We start from the raw sequence: 20,953 nt of genomic DNA on the forward strand, positions 1-20,953 counted from the left end.
AGTTGAACAAAACGTGTATGTATCATAAACTTGTGTTAGCCACAGAACTTTTTTTCAGCAATAATCCAAAATCAAATAAAAAATTGTATTGCTTTTTGGAGAGGGAGGCCTAAGATGCTAACTTCCGGGGCGGACTAAAAAAATCCATCACCCCTGCCTTGATCTTCAACAAATTAAAAAGAAAGGGAGGAGTTTTTAAAGAGGAAGGGAAATATTTAGGGATTGCTGGGACTGTACAGACAAAGAGTCCTGACGCAGTGGAAGAGGAGGTTATCTGCTATCGTGGCATTTTCTTATCAGTGGATACATATTTGTATATCATGGCCAACTGGGGACTCGGTGAAACCCTCTGACGTGTTGTTGTGATTGTTGCAACACAGGTGATCTACAGTGAGATAGCTACTGTATATGAGCAGCTGCAATGTGGGGGGTCGAGGCGCTCCTGAGAAAGCCAATTTTCAATTATGAGGTTAAGAGAGTGTGTGTTTTTAATAAACGACTGCTCATTAAAGGGAGAGTACATTCCCCTGCAGATAACAGGCAGGGCGCATTGTGCTGCTGTCTCCTGGGAGGACTCCTGACTGGATGTGTGTCCCCCAACTCCCCAGCCTCGCATCTCATTAAGCTCATCTCCACATCTCTATCTGCAGTATCAGGCCGCAGCATCGGCCCTATATATGGCTGACAAAGGATTTTCTTTCAGGGTGAATTAAATCAGGCTATTTTGGAGTATAACCAACGTGATGTGGTTGGTTTTTTTCCTCCATATGAAACCCTGACTGGACTCCCAGTGGCCACCCTGCAGTCCAGGATTATTTAGCAGAGAGGAGGAGGAGGAGGGGCTTGCCTGGATACCCAGCCACCTGCAAGTGTCCATCCCTGGTTTATTTGACATGGCAGTGTCCCAGGGTATAAAGCAGATAAACATCTGGTGGCGCTGCCAGGACATTGGAAAATGAGGGATTGGGGGGAGGCAGTGAAAGAGGCGGTGGGAACACACAATCATAATGAGAAGAAAGATGGGCAGAGAGAGACAGAGAGATGCTGATCAGCTAATTACAGCTGCAAATAAAATGCAAATGTATCCTGGCACGGTGAGCTAGCCCAAGTTTAAACATAGCGCCATCCAAAAAATCAGAGCTGCACGGGCACTGTGCCAAGGACGAGTTCCAAACAAAGAATGATTATCCAATAATAATAATAATAACCAATATATAGTTAATATTATTATTATATTAGCTAGTGCACATTGCATCCTGCTGGTTGTCAGGCTAACAGGCTGCACCTCCCTCCCCTTTAAATAAAAAAATAAATAAGATGGCACATTTCCCAACAACAGTGACAGCCTCATGCACATGATCCAAAATCCAACAATTACAGTTCCCCACACTGTAGCTTATGCAGGGGGCCACATGTCCCCCCCCCCCCCCTCCCCCCTCCCCCTATGTGGTGATTAATGACACATCGCCACCCAAAGATTAATCAAAAAAAAATCATGGAGGTACTCATGAGAACTGCAGCTAGATCAGGTGGGCTCGGGATGGAGGGGGTTCTGGAAACGAATTAGCTTCATGGAATCTTTTTAGATGCAAATATTTAGTTATCTCCACTTTGCTGCACTGTTTTCAGTGTTTATGATTAATTATCTCTTCTTGGTGAAAAATAAATCATGCGAAATTAGGATCTAGCTGACTCCGCCGGCGGAGGCAGAGATGGCAGGTCGATGCTGTTAATTTCAGGTTGAAATTGACACACTAATTATAGTGCAGAGTGCTGCTGGAACACTAGCAGGCAAGATTATACCTCGGTGCTTCTATTTTTTTACTATTTTTTTTTTATCAGATCCCCCTTATATTTTACCAATTAAAAATCGTAAAGGCATTTCATTGCCCCTGGATATAAAAAAGCAGCCTCTCTGCTAACATGGCCATCACTTTCCCCCATCAGATTCATTGTGATGTATTAGATGCAATAAATTATCCCATGTAACAAAACATGGCGAGCTGAAAGGCTGATAATCTGCAGAGGGGAGATAAGGATTCATTATTCCAAATCATTATGAATCCAGCGTTGGCTGTGACTTCTTTCTTAATCAGCTTCTGTGATCCTGGATACGTGAAGGGAGCAGATAAGAGCACAGTCGTTTATAATTCTCCCCACCTCGGCCTAATATTTTAAAAATAAAATCGCAGGGAGAAGCTGCCGTGTGAAAAAAACACACACATTGGCTTAACGTTTGGAGGGTGCACAGGACGAGAATAATAAAACACATTGAGAAAATAAATAAGTAAATAGATAATGCGAGGCCCATACATTTTTGGAGGTGTTTTGTCTCAAATTAAGGTCATCTTATTCGACATTTACAGCGAGGAATCATGTAGGCAGGGAGAAAAAGAGAGATACTGCAGCGTTTATTTCACATTTGGAGTGGGAAGTGTCTAATGAAATGTAGGCTACACCACGAGGCTATAAAAGCGGGTGACCGTAAATGATTTACTCCGTTTACGCACTAACGGGGCAGAAAAGCCATGGTGCAGAGGTGGCTTAGGCTAAAGCGCTGCTGCAAAATTAACTCGAAGAAAACATGATGCAACCAAAACACGCTGCTGTATTTAATCAGAATATAAAGGTGACATTTAACTCCTCATTCTATCTGATGCTGAGATTATATACATCAGCAGGCGGAGATATAGAATAAAGTGCAAAACGGAGACTATACACCCCATAATGTGATAGGCCTACAGCGTGGCCTAGTAACGTAACGTAAACCCGGAACCATTCACACTCACCATTTACAATTAATTAACTCCACACAATCTGCACCCACCCCCCTTTCTAAAAAAAAACGCATTTTGTATCCACTCCCTTTCAAAAAATTAAAATGTATTTCCTCCCTTATTAAATTGCAAAACACAACAAATTGATTCTCATTATTTCACTCATAATTAATCTATTTATTAAACCTATAATATGCTTTAATTATCTGCGGCATAAATATGGTTTAACTGTTGTTTTTCATTAGCTCGTATCAAAGCAATCAATTTGTGCATTTATCATATTAACTACACCTTTGCATTGAAATGGAAAAGCTAATCATTCCCAGAAATAAGCACTTTATTTACGTCAAAAGCAGATTAATAAATCATTATATGGATTTTCTAATTCTATTTAGATATTGAAATACTAATTCCATAAACGAAATACTCTGCTGCGTGGAAACTGAATAATTCATTGATTTAAAAAGACATATTTGGCATTGGTGAGTTTATACTACAACGTTTGCGCCGATTATCTTTAATGTATTACCTTAATTGAATTTCTTCCCCAAAGATAGATTTGGGTGTGATCAGTTTACATTCTCCTTCGAAGAGTCAATGCGCAACGTGAGAGATACCGAGCCTGCAGCATCCTCCCTCTCCTCTCCTCCTCGCTCTTTTTTCCCTCAGTGCATTTCACAGAGAGAAGGATCGGATTTGCTTGGTGCTCCTGTCAATGAACCATGGTGTCAATAAGCAGCTAGCAGGCCTCTGTGCTCCGTGTTGGATGCATAAGGAAGCTTTTTCCGTTTTCAGAACAAACTGCTACAAACCTCAGCCCGCATTTCGATATGGAAAGATTTCAGATTTGTTTGGTTACACATTGTTCAGATGTAGCTCTTAATTGCTGTGGAGTTTGGCGCGGATCTTGCTGTTGATTAGACACCAGCAGCAGCTATGGCTTCATCTGTCCTTTGTGGCAGGCAGAGGGGAGGAAAGGCTGCTCCTGCAACACAAAAGGAGGTGCAGGACAGAAATATCTGCAGAGCACAAAGTGTACAGGCAGCGTTTTATTAGTCATAATACAACACATTGAATTCTGCCTTGATCAGGGACAAAATAGAACACATTAGTTACATTAATATCCACATTTCAAACATGTAAAACTATGTTCTTTATTGTATGCCCTTAATGTACTGTCCATGGACATCATATTATAAGGATGCATATATATTTGGTTCAGGCATAACCTGGCATGGTCAGGTGTTAGCTTTATTTATTTGGAAATATTATCATGAAAATAAAATAAAAATAAAAGCAGTATATGTGTTGTTTTGAAAGTTGTTATAAAAGGCTGTTTGAATAAAAAAAAATGTTATTCTTTCGCTCTAATTTATTCCCATTGGTTTCTAGATGCAATTATTCAAAGGTTGTATTGTCATGTGCACAATAGCTTCAGCGTTGACAATGAAAGTCCCAGGCTTGTCCAAGAATACAACATAGTCTTCAATATATAATAAAAAGAGTCAGAAACAAATAGTGCAAGAAAAACAAGCAAGTGGCTATAGCTTTTAATTGGGTTTATTTTCCTCTTACGGTGATGCTTTCAGACCCGGAAGTGCTGGTGTGCACTCACAGTCAGTGCGGGTGTCTCTGCTCGCAGTGTGTTATATGGTGATGTGACTCCGGGACCGAGGGCGCACACCACCACTGAGAGGGTTTTTCTGCTTCTTCTTCTTCGTGCACCACTCTCACTGTCTCTCCGTCTAACTCTAAATGCCATCGGCGTCTCCACCTCTATGTCACTCTTTCTTCACATTTGCAGAAAAAAGTCTCCGATCAGCGTCCACTACAGGTCAGTAGCCTAAATATTAAGATTCGCTCTCCATCATCCGTAATGCTCTGTCCAATAGGCTACCTCTTCACTCGCTGGCTTTGTATTTCGTTTTTGAATGATGGGAAACTTTTGCGAAGGGGTTATCGTGTGCGTAAAATGAAAATAAAACGAAAATAAATCGGGACTTCGTTAAATCCAGAGAGGGAGCTGCCGCTTCATTTATCTCTGTGTGCACTGAAAAGGGGTGTTGATAATACAATGTCCACAACGTCCGACATGGATGCCTTTTAACGTCGTTGTGAGCTGTTAGTTGTTATTTTTTTCACCGAGAGCGAAATTAGCTACGGTAATAATTAGCCATAGTTTCCACTTGTGTCACTTGGGATTGATATGTACAACAAAATGTGGCCAGCTAACTGCATTTCTTCAAATATTTAACCACCTACATCAAAACCGGCCCCCTAAAATAGCGCAGATGAGGTTTTTAACAACCTATTACCTAGCTCAGGTTGGCGGTATAAGCAGGATCCCATAGAAGCCGTGAAATTTATCTGATTATTGCCGGCAGTCGTAAAAAAAAGAGTTGAGTTTGCTGAAGCTGCGTTTCCCCCCTCTGTTATTTGTTTCCTCCATCTCGTCTTGGTCGATATGTATTGATATGGCCGATGTTAGAATGAATACCAAATTAAGGGCATCACACGTTACGGGCCAATAGCTCTTACTGCATGCAAAGAGACGTGGCGCACCCTTGATTTGATCCTAATCGGTATTTTATATATTTGTATTTGTTTTACAAATGTCTACACTGGTCATTTATGTTGGATTAAATATTGTTTTGCTTTCAAACATTATTACTAAGGTTTGTTTTTTCAAACAAAGACAGAGAATGTGGTTTCATTTGAATTTTGTGGCAGAATTTGTTTTATTATGGCACACATACTTTAAGATGTTGCTTTAGGCTCAAAATTCAGGACATTTGAGCGATAATAAAAGGGTGTCATGTTTAACGCAGAATTAATGAATTAGATAAAAATATGAATGACTTTGTTTCTGTTGGGGATCTACGAGGTGAAAAGGCCCAGCACGCTAAATGAAAGATTACATCAGTGCATCTGGCGAGGAGCGATATAGACACTGATAAGCATCAGTCAATTGGCAGACCGTTTTTTTTTTCTTTTTTTTTTTTTCGTTGGTAAGAATGACACAAAATACGAAGTGCTACTCTGTCTTTTTTTTAAATCGAAGTAAAAGCTGATTTATCCTACGGCTTATGTTCTCATTTTTAATCATTCTAGGAAATCCACTTCAAGTTTTACGCGCTCAACAAAGCAGAATTTGACGCCCTCGTTTTGTTCTGAGAAGCAGAGTTGGTTCACATGCTGACAGAATAGCTCCTTTTTCTTGAAAAGACTAGTAAGGTGACAAATGACTCACAGGGTAAAATAAATTAAACATAAAGGTTAGCTGGGGTGGTTTCAAAATGTATGAGCATTTACCATATCACGATTACGGATATCATTTTAAATAGTGGGTGACTGGGCATCTTCATTGTTATAGCAGGCAAAACATATAGCATTCTACTGTTTTTATCATTTATATCACATGTGTGTATTCGCCAATATAAATTATTTTATATTTATGAATAAATGCTCGTAACATAAGTACAGTTTAGGTTGAAATTAAGTGAGCAAAATATGATAAAACCCAGACACCAAAGCTTTTGATCACACACACACACACACACACACACACACACACAAAACACACACACACACACCACAACACACACACACACACACACACACACACACACACACACACACACACACACACACACACACACACACACACACACACACACACACACACACACACACACACACACACACACACACACACACACACACACACACACACACACACACACACACACACACACACACACACACACACACACACATTCATAATATTGTACAATTCTGTATTGTATTTGCTCTAATTTCCAAACAACATTTATTTGTGTTGCTTATTTAAACATGTGTTATCATTATTGAATGTATTTATTTATTGTTAGTATTACTAATATATAGTAGGCTAGTGTATTTTTTAAATATTATTTTATAGTAGCCTATTATTGTTGTGTGACTGTATCTGCCTGACTTCTGATAAATCAGCTGGCGGAAGGACAATATTATTTATGAGTCAAAAGAGTGATTGTAATTGCTGATGAGGTCACACACAGGAAGTTGGGGGACAAAGTAAACACACACACACACACACACACACACATATACACACACACACACACACACACACACACACACACACACACACACCACACACACACACACCACACACCACACACCACACACACACACACACACACACAGTACGTTATCTAAAACATCCCCCTCACTGGCAATGGTTTAATCCGTTACTGTCTTAAATTCTCAGCCGTGATTTAGAAAAGGAACTGTGCCATCCATGTTTTGATTTTAATCACGGCTGGCTGACATAATCAGATCTCTGCCATCAAGAAACCCGATTGGCCCCTCGCCTACTTTTATGAATCAACCTTTACGCACAACAGCTCTGTATTTGTAGGCCAATAACTTCAAAAATAGAGCAACGCTTCACACTCACACACTGACAGAGAAAATAAACTGAAGCCACTCGTTCCCCCTCATAGCGACAGTTTGGGATTATCAATGACAACTTTTTAAGAGAGCCAGTCGTATTCTGTGCTGAATAAGCTCCGGCGTTATTGACACGGAGGCTAGGGAATCAAGACATGGGATGGCTTCCATGTCCCATTCTCTAAGCTTCGATACACCCAAGTCATGAAACAAACAAACATAATCGGGATTTGAGGCTACATTTACCGTCATGTGTTGCCTCTGAGCACCTAAAGGGTACTTTGTGGATAATGGCTCCGCGATACTTTTCAAGAGGATATACACGAGTCCGCTGACAGTTTGACAATGGCAGCTACAGCAGTTTGCATCCAAGTTCAGTCTCAGGTTTGCATGAGTGAGGAACGCTCCCCCCTCTCCAGGTATAGGGCTATCCTGGAGAGAGAAAACAACGCTTTGCCAAATCTCGCTCAGTCACTCAGAACAACCTCGATATCAAAGAAAATGCATTAAAGTAATAATAGCTAATGCGTCATCGCCTTAGCACATGGCCTTGGGTTAAACATTTCTGATGATTAAAATAAAGCCTTTTTATAATGAATACTATAGATCAGTTATGGTCAATTTCATGCACTTTGGTGCAGCCACATTAAACCGACCCTACCTGATATTATAGTGCGTCGTGGTGCAAGGGCGTGCGCGCACCCGATGCCTACCCACTGCTGCGCGCTTCAGTGGGAGTGAGGGCTCATTTCCTGACTGTTTAACACCGCGGTGACGTCACATCCAGTAGCGTCGCCGAGGCTGCCCCCCCCCCACACACACACACACAATCTATATTACACAATCTGAGAGGATATGGAGAAGCCAAAATGGGCTTCAGACATAAAATACTTCCCCAAGGGACCCCCCCCCCCCCCCCCCTTTGCGAGGCATCGTGCATAGCCTATGAAATTGAACACAGAGTAACACCTCTCTGATTTAAATGGGACATTGTTTTATTTATTTTGTAATTATTGTTGTTGTTAATTTGTTAAAGCTGAAAAAGGTGAAAAAAGGGGGGGTGTAAATCACTTCCTGTGAGCTCTATGGCGTTACAATAAATGCGCTGTTTTCTTAATAAATAATGACATGAGCCATTGTTGCCTGTGTGTCTGAGGGTATGGTTATTGCTCAGATGCATGTAAGTTAACTGAAAGACAATACAAGCCTATATTATAGGGTTTAGTTTATTTATTTTTCGCAGTCTAAAGATCAGTGAGACTGCCAGTTTGTCCTTGTCCGCGCCTGCTCAATTCGGATCTGCCATTAGAATAATGTGCCTGTCACCGCGAGAGGACGCACTGTCACAATTTTAAGAGTGTAAATGTTCCGCAACCTGCCATTGGCCCAGAGCAACAGGCTCTGCTGCTGCTTCTCCTGCACACACAAGCTGGTAAAACAAAAATGCAAACTGTAGTAAAAAAAAAAAGAAGCTTTATTTTGTAATACTTTTATTTTAATTAGATGTTTCTTTAGGAGGGGAGATGCTTAATTTTTCCTCTTTTAAAAAAAAACGTGTGTAGCCTTTTTGTTTGTTTCCATGCACGATAAGGGTGTTTTATTGGGCCTATTTAGAAGAATTACCTTCTATATAAATGATATCTTTTTGGAGGAGGTCACTGCAAGAAATCTTCCTGCCTCCCCCCTGGTCTACGTTATATTCAATTAGGGCAGGCCCCTCCCCTTAACTGATGACACTGACAGACCCTCCTTAAGTTGCGTCGCGCCCACAGCTGTCTGCAAGCATTGAGCTGCCTGGCGCCCATCCTGAAAGAATGCCTTCACTGTAAAAAAAAGAAAAGAAAAAAAGAGAGTAGAGAGAGAGCAAGAGAGAGAGAAGAGGGTAGAGCAAGGGCGAGTGAGCAAACGCCACACAGACGAGAGAGAGAGAGAGAGAGAGAGAGATCCAGAGAGGAGAGGGACGAGGACGAGACGAGACGAGACTGCGAAGGAGAGCGAGAGATGAGAGAGAGAGGAGAGAGATGAGAGGAGAGAGAGACGAGCGAGAGGAGAGAGAGAGAGAAGGAGAGAGAGAGAGAGAGAGAGAGAGATGAGAAGAGAGAGAGAGAGAGAGAGAAGAGAGAGAGAGAGGAGGAGAGAGGAGAGGAGAGAGAGGAGAGAGAGAGAGAGAGAGGAGTTAATGGAGAGGGTACAACTGCGCACAAACAGATTTGATCACAGAGTTTAAATGCTGGTGCCGGTCAGTGAAGCCATCCGCTGCGCAGAACCTCCACTCACTTGTTGAGCCTGGCTGTGAAAACGGTTGTTCTTCTGAAAGAGCGGTTCAGGAACTCTGCGTGGAGCTGGATTCCATTTTGGACGTATTATTATGACAACAGCTTTGTTGCATTTGTAATGTAGGGGTAGGTTTTGTGTTTTTTCTTTTTAACCCGGGAACATTTATTTTAGCCGTAGCTTACTGCATGTGAACTATAAAAACAATAAGACAATTAATTATTATCTCTGTCTCCAGGTGATCGGAAGCAAGCGCGGAACCTGTGGATTTAACTGAAAGAAACACGGATTTGGGACAGTTTATTTCTTATCTCGTGACTTGTACCGATTTGCTTCGGAGTGCATGAACATTTACTAAAGAAAAAAAGCAACAAAAGCAATGGAAGTAAGTTCGGATCAGCCAAGATGGATGAGCCATCATCTGAATGAGCAGCACCCCGGCTCACATCACCCGGGCCTCGGCCACTCATACATGGACCCTTCGCAGTACCAGCTACCTGACGATGTGGATGTACTCTTTAATATCGACGCGCAGGGGAACCACGTCCCTCAATACTATGGAAACTCAGTGCGAGCCGTCCAGAGGTACCCTCCTCCTCCACACAGTAAGTAAAGCCCCTGTGTAGGCCTTTTATTTAATAATGTGAACATTATAGGCTAGGCTAGTCTTTAGATCCCCTGTGCGTAATTTAGCCCTGAAGCAAATACTCAATTACTGTCACTGTGCTTGGAATTGTTTGCATTATCTGACTGTGATCCAGGCCAGGTTTCGGTTTTGGCCTGAGTTGACATGGTCTTAAAAGACCTGAGAGCGTAAAGTGTTGTGAAACCACCCCGTAAATATGTATGGTTTACCTCCAGTTTATCTTTGGTTTCTGTCTACCGCTTATATCGCATTCTATCCCCGTCTAAACTTCACAGACATGGAACTAAATATTACATCCAGCTGACCCATATATGTCAGAAGCTTCTATTAAAATTCCGCGCGTAATTTATTTCCCCAATTTAGTTATGAATTTAAACAAATAGATATGTTGGCACAGATGTCTCAGTTTCACCTGGAATATGTTGGTCATTTTAAATAGCATGTTTTCACTTCTATATGTATATATATTGTTCATTAGGTCGTAGTTATTTTTAAGAGTTCCCTATATCGTAGACTTCCTCAACAGTTAATTCACCACGTTGTCTCTATTTAGGCTTTTGACTTACAAGCATTTAGTTGCATCAGGGCCTGTTTAAAAGAAAAAAGCACAGGGCAAAATATGCATATGTAACTCGTTTCTATACATAACAGGGAAACGAATGATTTCTAGGTGAAATATTATTGTTAGAAGTGTTAAATAAAAAGCTATAAGCAAATTAAATCCTGGCTTTGTGTTTAAAAAAAATGAAACTGTCAGTACGTGATTAATCGAGGGCTTGTTCAGGCACACAGTTCGACTTTTACGCTGCTAAATGGTTGATCAAAGTGTGTTTGTATGGTCGCAGACTGAGCTCAGGTTGTGATGTTTCTTGTGTTTCTGCGACCCAGGTAGCCAGGTGTGCCGTCCCTCATTACTGCACGGCTCCCTGCCCTGGCTGGAGGGCAGCAAAGGCATCGCCCCGCACCACAGCACGTCTCCCTGGAACCTGAGCCCCTTCCCCAAAAACCCCCTGCACCACGGCTCCCCGGCAGGCCTGTCCGTCTACCCCTCCGCTTCCTCCTCCTCCCTGTCCACCGGTCACTCCAGTCCGCACCTCTTCACGTTTCCCCCGACCCCGCCAAAAGACGTGTCCCCGGACCCCGGCATGTCTAACTCCGGGAGACAGGAGGACAAAGAGTGCATAAAGTACCAGGTGACCCTGGCCGAGAGTATGAAACTGGAGTCAGCTCACAGCCGGAGCGTGGCATCAATCGGAGCAGGGTCTTCCTCTGCCCACCACCCACTCGCCTCATACCCATCTTATGTCCCTGAATACGGCCCAGGCCTCTTCCCACCAAGTAGCCTGATAGGTGGGTCATCCTCTAGTTATGGTTCCAAAACAAGACCAAAATCAAGGTCCTGTTCAGGTAGGCGTGCGCTTTACTACATTCCCTTTTGATGTAACATTATTCCCCAGATTTGCAGCCATGTTCAATCTCATATACAAAAAATGCCCATGAGCAGCTCATTCATCCCTCACATGAACAACTTTTCCTTTTGGGGCTAAAGGCCATGCAGGTCAAGCTGCATTATAATCAGGCGTACAATATGCCTCAAAGCTTTCTTTCATCATCTGATATAATGATAATAATAACACAAATAATAATACTAATACTACTACTACTACTACTACTAATAATAATAATAATAATAATAATACATTAAGATAAAAAATATATAATACAAGACAAATTACCAAATTAAATATGTGGAAAAAACATAAATACAATATAAAACAATTAAAAAATACTATATCCCAAAGTAAGATATTTTTACCCCAACAAAAAACCCCAATCATTACGCAAAGGGGTTGAATGCTTAGATTCATTTAGGTCATGTTTTTTCTTCCTCCTCTACACTCACAGAGGCAGAGAGAGGACAGAGGGGAAGCCAGCTCTCCGGCCAGTGTCGCCCCCCGTTTATATGTTTAGGATAATCCCATTACTGTCACACCAGTGCACGCCACAGTGCATTGTTTATCCAGCGCGAGAGCACCGGATGCTGCTCGTTCATTCACAGGGAAAAGCGGCTGAGCCTCTGCCGTGCACGAAGCATTGCGGGAGGGAAGGGAAAAAGAGAGTGTGGGGAGATATTTCAAAAATGTTAGGCAAGGATGGTAATTATTTTAAAGGTTGCGGCTGAAAAGCAGTTTCCTGTAATGAGATTAATATCAGAGGCTTTGAATGGAGTATAGAAAACTGTGGATTAGTTGATGCATATCATCGGGATTATTCAGCATTCACACACTTAATGCACATAAAGATTTTAATTGGAGGATAATGTGCGTTTTAAGATATTTACCGATATGATTAGTATTCAGATTTTATTAGTTCAGTGTTCGCGTCAAACACACCTTGTTTAATGTTCTAAATCTGCATTGCTGAGGCCTGTTTTTACTCGAGCAATATGCACTGGATCATGTCTGATTTCAGCAGCAGGATAAGACAGATTTATTTTTTAGACACTTGCATGTCTGTCACGTTAAAACGCGGGCACGAGCCAGCCTGACACATGTCTCTGATGTGTGAAGAAGAAGGGCTGTGTGTGTTTTGCAGCTCGAGAAAAAGGGGAAGTGCGGCTGCATGAAAATGCAAAAAGGCTCTCTGCGTTGCACAAAAGCCCTGTGTGAGTCTCTGCTTTCAAATAATGTGAGTGTGGCTGCAGCACCCTTGTTTCAGTTTCAGCCCCCCCCCCCCTCTCTATAATCACACTGTCAGTGCGCGGCTCACCTGTCGGGGTCACTAGAGAAGTCAAACATGGACCCCTCAATCGTTTCAAAATAAAATACATATGAAAAAATAAAGATATAGGAAAAATAAACGTATTATTATTATTCAAACTATATACTGGATGACAAGAAAAATAAGAAGGCTTATTTTTGTTTAAATGACCACGGACTATTTTTAAAACCATGAAACCGTTGTCTAAAATATTTGGTGTTTTAAAAAGAAATTCTGTTTTACGGACCTCAACAAAAACTATTCATCATAATCAACATTTACATGTGTCTAATGAGTTAATGTTTGTGGTAAAAATTAAATATGTGCTGCAGTATAAGTCATACCTGTCTTTGAAATATTACATTATCATGGTTGTTGATGCTTTTCCTGCATATTGCATGTTTTTACCAGATGTAATGTGTGTCTTGACATGCATCAATAATTATTTTTCAAGGACTAACTGACCTGGTACTCTCTCCCATGTTTTCTGTGCGTGTGTGTGAATGTGTGGTGGCTCTTGCAGAAGGTAGAGAGTGTGTGAACTGCGGGGCCACGTCTACTCCGCTGTGGAGGGGACGGTACGGGTCACTATCTGTGTAACGCCTGCGGAACTCTATCACAAGATGAACGGGCAGAATCGCCCTCTCATCAAACCCAAGCGGCGGCTGGTACGTCTCCACCACATTTCTCTATTGATGACATTTCCGTCTCTCTCTCTGTTTTTCCCCTATCCAGGAAGAAGTAGGCCTATTAGCTGCAGGAAATTGACTCGACAAGTGCAGGTCTCTGTTTTCAGATACTACCATAGAAAAACTGCACCGTTTTTTTTTTTTTTTAAATGCAATGACGATGCTATTTTTTATTTGCTAAAATTGTCATTGATTATTCTGTTCAGGCCCCATGTGTATTATTCTGGAGATGCATTGCCTCCATTAAAGAGAGCTTCTGTAGCTTGTGGCTGCAGGCCTGCATTCAAAAACGCACAATGAGCTCCATCATTTAAACATTATTTTTCATTTTACGATACATTTGTAGGCTATTTTATTGCAATACTTATGAATGCTCCAAGTCGAGTTATTTGTTAGCAGTTATGTCAGGGAAAGCCCCTATCATCAAAGCTGCATCTTTATCTTTAGAGGAGTTCCCCAGCCTTCTTATATGAGCAAAATCTTTCGAGGCAAGTATGGCTGTCCAGTCCTGGACCCTTTCTCTCCTCTTCGCCTCTAATGTGAAAACCTGACTTCCCAGGAAAGGGCTGCCGGATATCTGAGCAGCGCAGATAAGTCGCTTTTAACAACACAACCCGCTTCCCCAGTCAAAACACAGAGGCCAGCACAGTCACGACTCGAGATTATTTAGTGTTAGATTCTCCCCTTAAATACGCGCGGTTGGTGGCTAAAGTGGGTAATTGGCACGCCACATTTGAACTAAAATAATCTTATTTATAGGCCAGGAAGTGACACCATAAGAACCAATATATGACCTGCCAATGTGCCAATTTCGATTTAATAATAGCTCGCTCAAATATAATGTTATTTGGCAGAGAGAAGAGATTATTTGCTGATTTGACAGCAAGCTAATAATAATTAAAAAAAGGACTGAAGTAAAGGTTAAGATCATAGCCAAACACATTGTATACGAACTTAATAAGGCTTATTCCTCCGAGCTGATTGGTTATTCACAGCACACAGCAGGGGTTATTAGGCCACCACGTGTGTATAATTGGAAATCCCTCCCTGAGATAATGTAGTCCTTTACGTTAGTGTGTCCTTTGCGCTCACCTGTCTATCGATTGTTTTTAGAGATTATAACATCAATGTCAGGCCAGTGCTGCAAACTGGGCCGTGAGACAGGCAGTAAATCCATGGAAGACATGACTTTCACTGTGTCAGGATGAAGAGAGGCTTTTACTCTGCTGTAGCCTGCAGCGAAGCTAAAAATATCCACATTTTCTTTTTTTATTATGCTTTTAATTGGCGTGCAATTATTGCTCATGGTTCATCTCACTGCATGATATCTTATTATTTTCTTTCCATATTGTCACCGAATCATCTTATATAAGAGTATTTTAATCGATAATAAATCTTTATGTTCTTCCTTTTCACTTGAATTGTTTCACGTCACGAGGTCGACATTTTAAACGGGTTTTCGTGGCACAACCATGCATTTAAAGGGGACATTTAATCAGATTTAATAGCTCTCCTATTTCAAGGCACTGCTTTTATGTCTTCTGTAAATATTTATTCTTCAGGAGGTATGTGCTCTATGACGCTATTTTTAGCCTGGAGTGAAAGCAGCTCTGATTTAGGTATTTATGTCTTTATTTAAAGCTATTTTTAAAATGACAAAATAAGAACTACGGGGTGCACATTAACAATGTACATCCAGCTTTTTTTTGATCAGCACGATTTGTCTTTTATAAATAGCTTTAACACAATGCACATAAGTAAAACATAGACATTTCATTTAAATGAAATGAAGTAAAATTGCAATTTCTTATTGCATTTATAGATATGTTGTAGGCTATTATGCAAGATGCCATATACATGTCGGCAAAAATTACAAAAAAACAACCTTAAAGACGATTTTTTGGTGATCTATTTAAACCCAATATTTATTTATTAAATCACATCAACAAACGCCATATTTTCATTTTTATCACAGTGCTAGAATCACGTATTCTTTACAGGAATTGCAGCCCTGAATGTAGATCTTAAATGCATCCATGTTGGTTGGGTAATTACCTGGTCACGTGACGCTCTTTGCCCCTCTGTGTTTGTGCAGTCTGCAGCCAGACGCGCCGGGACGTCGTGTGCAAACTGCCAGACCACGACGACGACGCTGTGGCGGAGAAACGCCAACGGGGACCCGGTGTGTAACGCCTGCGGCCTGTACTACAAACTGCACAATGTAAGTAATAAACCTTCATAGGAGATCTCGGTATCCCATCAAACAGCATGTCCTGAATACTTATTCCTCCATCTTTATTTCTCCCTCATCACGTCCCACCTTGCCCTCCTCCTCTGCATATTTTATCTGATTTGTCCCTGCAGAGGATTTCCGGGCCACGGCGATAACAAACAGTGTGGAATTAATAGGATTTATTGGCAGTAAGTGCGAATCTAAAATGTATAAGTGAACCAAGCCCGCAGCCGGTTCGCTTTTGAATATTAAAGAAGGGGGCTTAATTAAAATTCGATTAATTTCCAGGCCGATTTTTTTTTCTTCTTATTTCTAGCCTTTTGGTTCGCCAGGGACTCAGAGTCCCCCCTCTGACCACCAATCCGCCTGATTCGTTTTGGGTCGGTTAGCGCCTCACCACATCATTTCACAACCTCAATCTGAAGACCCCAGGGACTCGTTTATCTCAACCCCCTCTCTCCTCTCCTCAGCACAAAGCTGTCACTTTTAATCAAAAAGCCATTGTTGTAACTAATAATAATAATAAGTTCTGGAGGCCACATGTAGGTAATATTTCCCCTCTTCAGTCAACAGATAAAGGTTACATATTCCTGTGTGTGAGGGGCAGAGTATCCCGCTCCATGCTTGTCACGCAAGCGCCTCACACTAAATCATTTTCCCATGTTACTTTTGGTATAGGGCTGCAGAAACAGATTCAGACCAAGGTTAAAAGGAGAGAAGAAGAATATTTCCCAGTCCACATATTAGCATTTGAACTGACCCTGACCTTGGAGTAATTGTAAAATGAGTTTATTTAGGTAAATCCAGACTTCTGTTGCTCCCTTTGAAACAAATTCCACATTTTGCATGGAGACTTTAGCCCTGCTCGCCTGCATGTGTGTCCCAAAACACTTGGTGGTACAGTGTGTTGTCCCGTAAGCTTAGATAAGAAGCTTGTGAACACAGGAAAAGTTGCCACAAACAGGAGGCCTTGTTAACACCAAAAACACAGACAGACTCTTTTCAGTAATCAGGGTTTAGTCACCGCGTGTGAAAGATGTCTCATCTTTCGATCTCTGAACGTAGTACAGTGTGCTCAGCTTTGACACCTCTGAGCACGCTTTCAGGTGGTTAGCTGCTGGTGTTGGGACAGAGGATGTGAGGGTCTGCTCTGTGTATTCTGCGGTGGTCATTGACTTATACTCTCTTGGCTTTTGTTTGATGTGCTTGGGCGGCGGCCGGGCGCAGGCCGGAGGCTCAAGGCTTCCTCTGTGAGACATCTCAGCATCAAAGGGCAGGCCTAACTGGCTCTAGGTGGGCGTAGCATGCCTTAGAGCTGGAAGCACGGCAGAGTCCCCCAGTATGGAGCCACATCTTAGAGAGTGAAACCACATCACTGCAGATAGATCTCTGCCCTCCACTAATCACTCAGGCCACTAAAATGCCAATGTCTCAGGCAATAGGAAGAATCTCCCCTTTCCCCAGGAAGAAGTGCTCAGAAAGAGCAGGAAGCCAGTCGGCCTCATCCACCTCCCCTCATAATCCTGCTCAAAGCCCGAATTCCATCATCCAGCTCCCATCCCCAGATAAACCTATGCTGGAATATGGCAGCTGGGGCCATTTTGGCCAGAAGACGGCCACGCGGTTAAGGAGGAGGGAGGAGAGGAGGACTTGGCCGGCACTGGCGGTCGTCATGGCCATGTGTCTCTGTGGTCGCCGTTAGCTGCCAGACCCTTCTCCGTCTCTGTTCTGCACACTCGCTCCATCTCCCCTCCATCTTTCCTGTTTCTCTCTTTCTTTCTGGCACAGTCACAGATACAGTTCAGCCTAAACGAATCAACATTTAAATCCAGCCTAACACACACACACTGCAACACAATATAAACAATCTTCTGTTTCAGGATGGGACAGTCAGATTTGCCCTGTAATGGGACTCCATTACATATCATTATCTCTCCCCAAATTCTGCCTCAAAGCAGACTAAGAAGCTGTGTGTCACATTTCCTTTCTTATTTTCAAATGTGATGACACCCTTCACTTAAGGTTTCTTTTATTGTGTTTCTTAATGTAAATGGAGCGACAACTACAGATGTCTTCATGTATGAATCTCCACTTTTAAGATTTCTATCACTCTATCCCAAAATACTAATTTGCCATCTTCTCTGTCTCCTTTCGAGAGCAGATCAACCGACCTCTGACCATGAAGAAGGAAGGCATCCAGACCCGGAACAGGAAGATGTCCAGCAAGTCCAAGAAGAGCAAAAAGTCCCAGGACGGCATGGACGACTTCTCCAAGAGCCTGATGGACAAGAGCTCCTTCAGCCCGGCCGCCCTCTCCCGCCACATGTCGTCCTTCCCTCCCTTCTCGCACTCCGGCCACATGCTGAGCACCCCCACACCCATGCACCCCTCCTTCGCCCCCCACCACCCTTCCAGTATGGTCACAGCCATGGGTTAGAGCTCCCTGCGCTGCCCCGCCCCTGAACCCTCGCCACCACCACACCCCCTCGGTACCTCTGCTGACCTGCTTCCATATCCTAAAAGACAAATAAACTGCTCCTCGGTCCGATCTAAGCCCCCCCTGTCCCCCCACCAGCTACGGTGCGAGAACGACAGGCTTCCGGCTTCTTATCCTCTTCCTCAGTTGTATCTTATTTTTATAAACACAAAAGTGTACCTCTGCGATGTGAATGCTTTGCAGACTTGACTGTGGCGCACTGACCTCCAGGGGGAAGATGTTGTTCTCCTCCAACCAGGGGAACTTTTTTTTCTCCTTATCCGACGCCGCCTCCACCACATAGAGGCTGTCCTCCCAGCTGATCCACATGATAAGGAGCTCCATTTGTGTACAAAAAGCCATTTTTCCACACCACGAACATCACAAAAACAGACTTTTACAACGACCTCTCCAGAAGTTTCCACTCCCACCTCTCTTCACCTTGCACCTGTGTAACAGGAAAACCCCCCGCTCCCCTTGTTCTTCTTACTGGAGATAGACGTTGAATATATTTGTACAAATTGTATGAAATACAGTACATTTAATGAAGACTTTTTAATTAAGTAAGAAAAAAAAAGGAAACATGCCCGGGCAGCTAATGACGACGAGAAGGGTACGAGTCGCAGCAGTAGGAGAGACTTGCCGCCTGAGGAGTGAGGAAAGGACACCTACGAGTCCCTGAGGAGAGAGAAAAGGGAGGAGGTGAGGGACGAGACTTGAGAAAGGGCAGGCCTCGGTTTTTGCCTGCGTGAATTGTGTTGCATTAAGTTTGCAGAGAGTCATCAGCTCTGGCTCTCACCTTTTTTTTTTGGATGTGCTATAGGTCTCGGGCAATTGGTTTGTGTTGACACATGCGTACACACCACACACACACACACACACACACACACACCACACACACACACACACACACACACACACCACACACACACACACACACACACACACACACACACACACACACACACACACACACACACACACACACACACACACACACGACCTGAAGACATTCTTCCTGCCCACAGATTATATGCATTGTGAAAAAAGTTCCTGTATTTGTTATTTGTATGTATAAATCAGAGTACCAAAAATACGAAATAAACAAAGATGTAGAATTATTTCTTTATGTTATGCAGACTGAATGGTTGTAAAAATTTAATAATAATCACTAGTGTAAAATATGACTGCTTTTTTGTTTCGTAATTTTTTTTCCTCTTTGAAAATAATAAACTAGTTTAATCTCTGTTGACATGTTAGCACTGTGGTCGAGCGCCGTGTTTTCTGTGATCTTTGACACATCACCCCACCTACTCACCACAACCACAACCAGCAACACCCTGCCACTCGGCTTTTACGCAGCATTCACAGGAACGACTCTTACGGTCAGTTTAGCACAAACAGGAAGAGCAGAAATAAACAGTGGCCATGGAGGAACAAATTAAATGGCAGGGTCACAGAGGCCAGGCCACACAGGCACCATGTTCTGAAGGGGCTTTTGTCTCATCCTACTGATACATAAATACACACCGAGCGACCCGCAGCAACGTACACACACATCAAACAAATACAACTCATCTAGCGAGGAGGATTCATCAGGAAACAGCATCATTTCAGGCATTTCCCACTGACTCAGGATCAGGTTTCTTTCACACTTCATATCAAAGAGATGCTGATAAATATAACTTTAAGATACTTTCTAGACCATAAAGATGAACAAAAATCTCTTTATTGTTTTCACATGTTGCTATGTGCATCACCTTCACACTGCTGAGAAATGAGCAGGAAAATAAGAGGAGCTTTGGACGCTGAAATAACCACAGTGTCTCGATCGTCCTCAACATTTGAATACTATGACGTCTTTTTGGAAGACAACTCAAAAGTTCATCCTCTCTGCTCAAGATTGCACTGTAGAGTTTCCATGGATAAAACAATAATAATCTTTATTTGTATAGCACCTTTCATACAACAAGTGCAGTCCAAAGTGCTTCACATAGACATTTCACAGAAAATGGATATCACACAGAATACAGATACTAGAAAAAGACATAAAAACAAACAAAAAATTGCATAGAGTAGACATATATAAAAAAATATATGTAGATTAAGTAGTAGTAGTAGTAGTAGAACCTTTATTTTAATATATATAATAATTTATTTGATCAATTAAGAACAAATTCTTATTTACAATGATGACCTGACAGGAGGCAAAGGCTTCCTGAGGGGATGGGGGACCATTCAAGGTACAACAATGAAATTGTTCATTAAAAGGAGGATAGTGCAAATTCAACACACAATCAGGTGACAGGTTCAAATGCATCGCAATGCATTGAGAAAGTGCAGCAGAGAGCAGGAGTTTGCTTCCTAAAAGGCTAAATTGTACAAATGAGTTTTTTCTTAAAGAGTTTTTTCAATACTGGTTGAAGACCACAAACAAAAACTGACCACATTGCACAATGCTCTACAGTTTATATGTGATATTAAGCACAAAGGGAGAAAAGAAAACTACCTTAGTGAGTGTTTTTATGGATAAATCATTGCTATTATTGTGAGAGTGAAAGAGCTGAAACCATAGTGCGTAGCGCAGTTTGAAGTGCAAACCCTGTAGAAAATCAAACAGTAATACAAGTGCCCTTAAAAAAAGGC

General features: G+C 42.1%; 1 protein-coding gene across 1 annotated transcript; it reads left to right on the plus strand.

The window, feature by feature from the left end:
• Positions 1-9,368: 9,368 nt before the first annotated feature.
• Positions 9,369-19,566, plus strand: gata3 (GATA binding protein 3). The gene is given in 8 exon segments (XM_034225944.1): positions 9,369-9,631; positions 9,742-10,108; positions 11,038-11,556; positions 13,433-13,481; positions 13,483-13,519; positions 13,521-13,577; positions 15,694-15,819; positions 17,993-19,566. Coding segments are annotated over 7 exon segments (1,290 nt in total). The 5' UTR covers positions 9,369-9,631; positions 9,742-9,882; the 3' UTR covers positions 18,269-19,566.
• Positions 19,567-20,953: the final 1,387 nt, after the last annotated feature.

This window comes from Gymnodraco acuticeps, unplaced genomic scaffold (genome assembly GCF_902827175.1).
Source record: "Gymnodraco acuticeps unplaced genomic scaffold, fGymAcu1.1, whole genome shotgun sequence".
Taxonomy (NCBI): Eukaryota; Metazoa; Chordata; class Actinopteri; order Perciformes; family Bathydraconidae; genus Gymnodraco; species Gymnodraco acuticeps.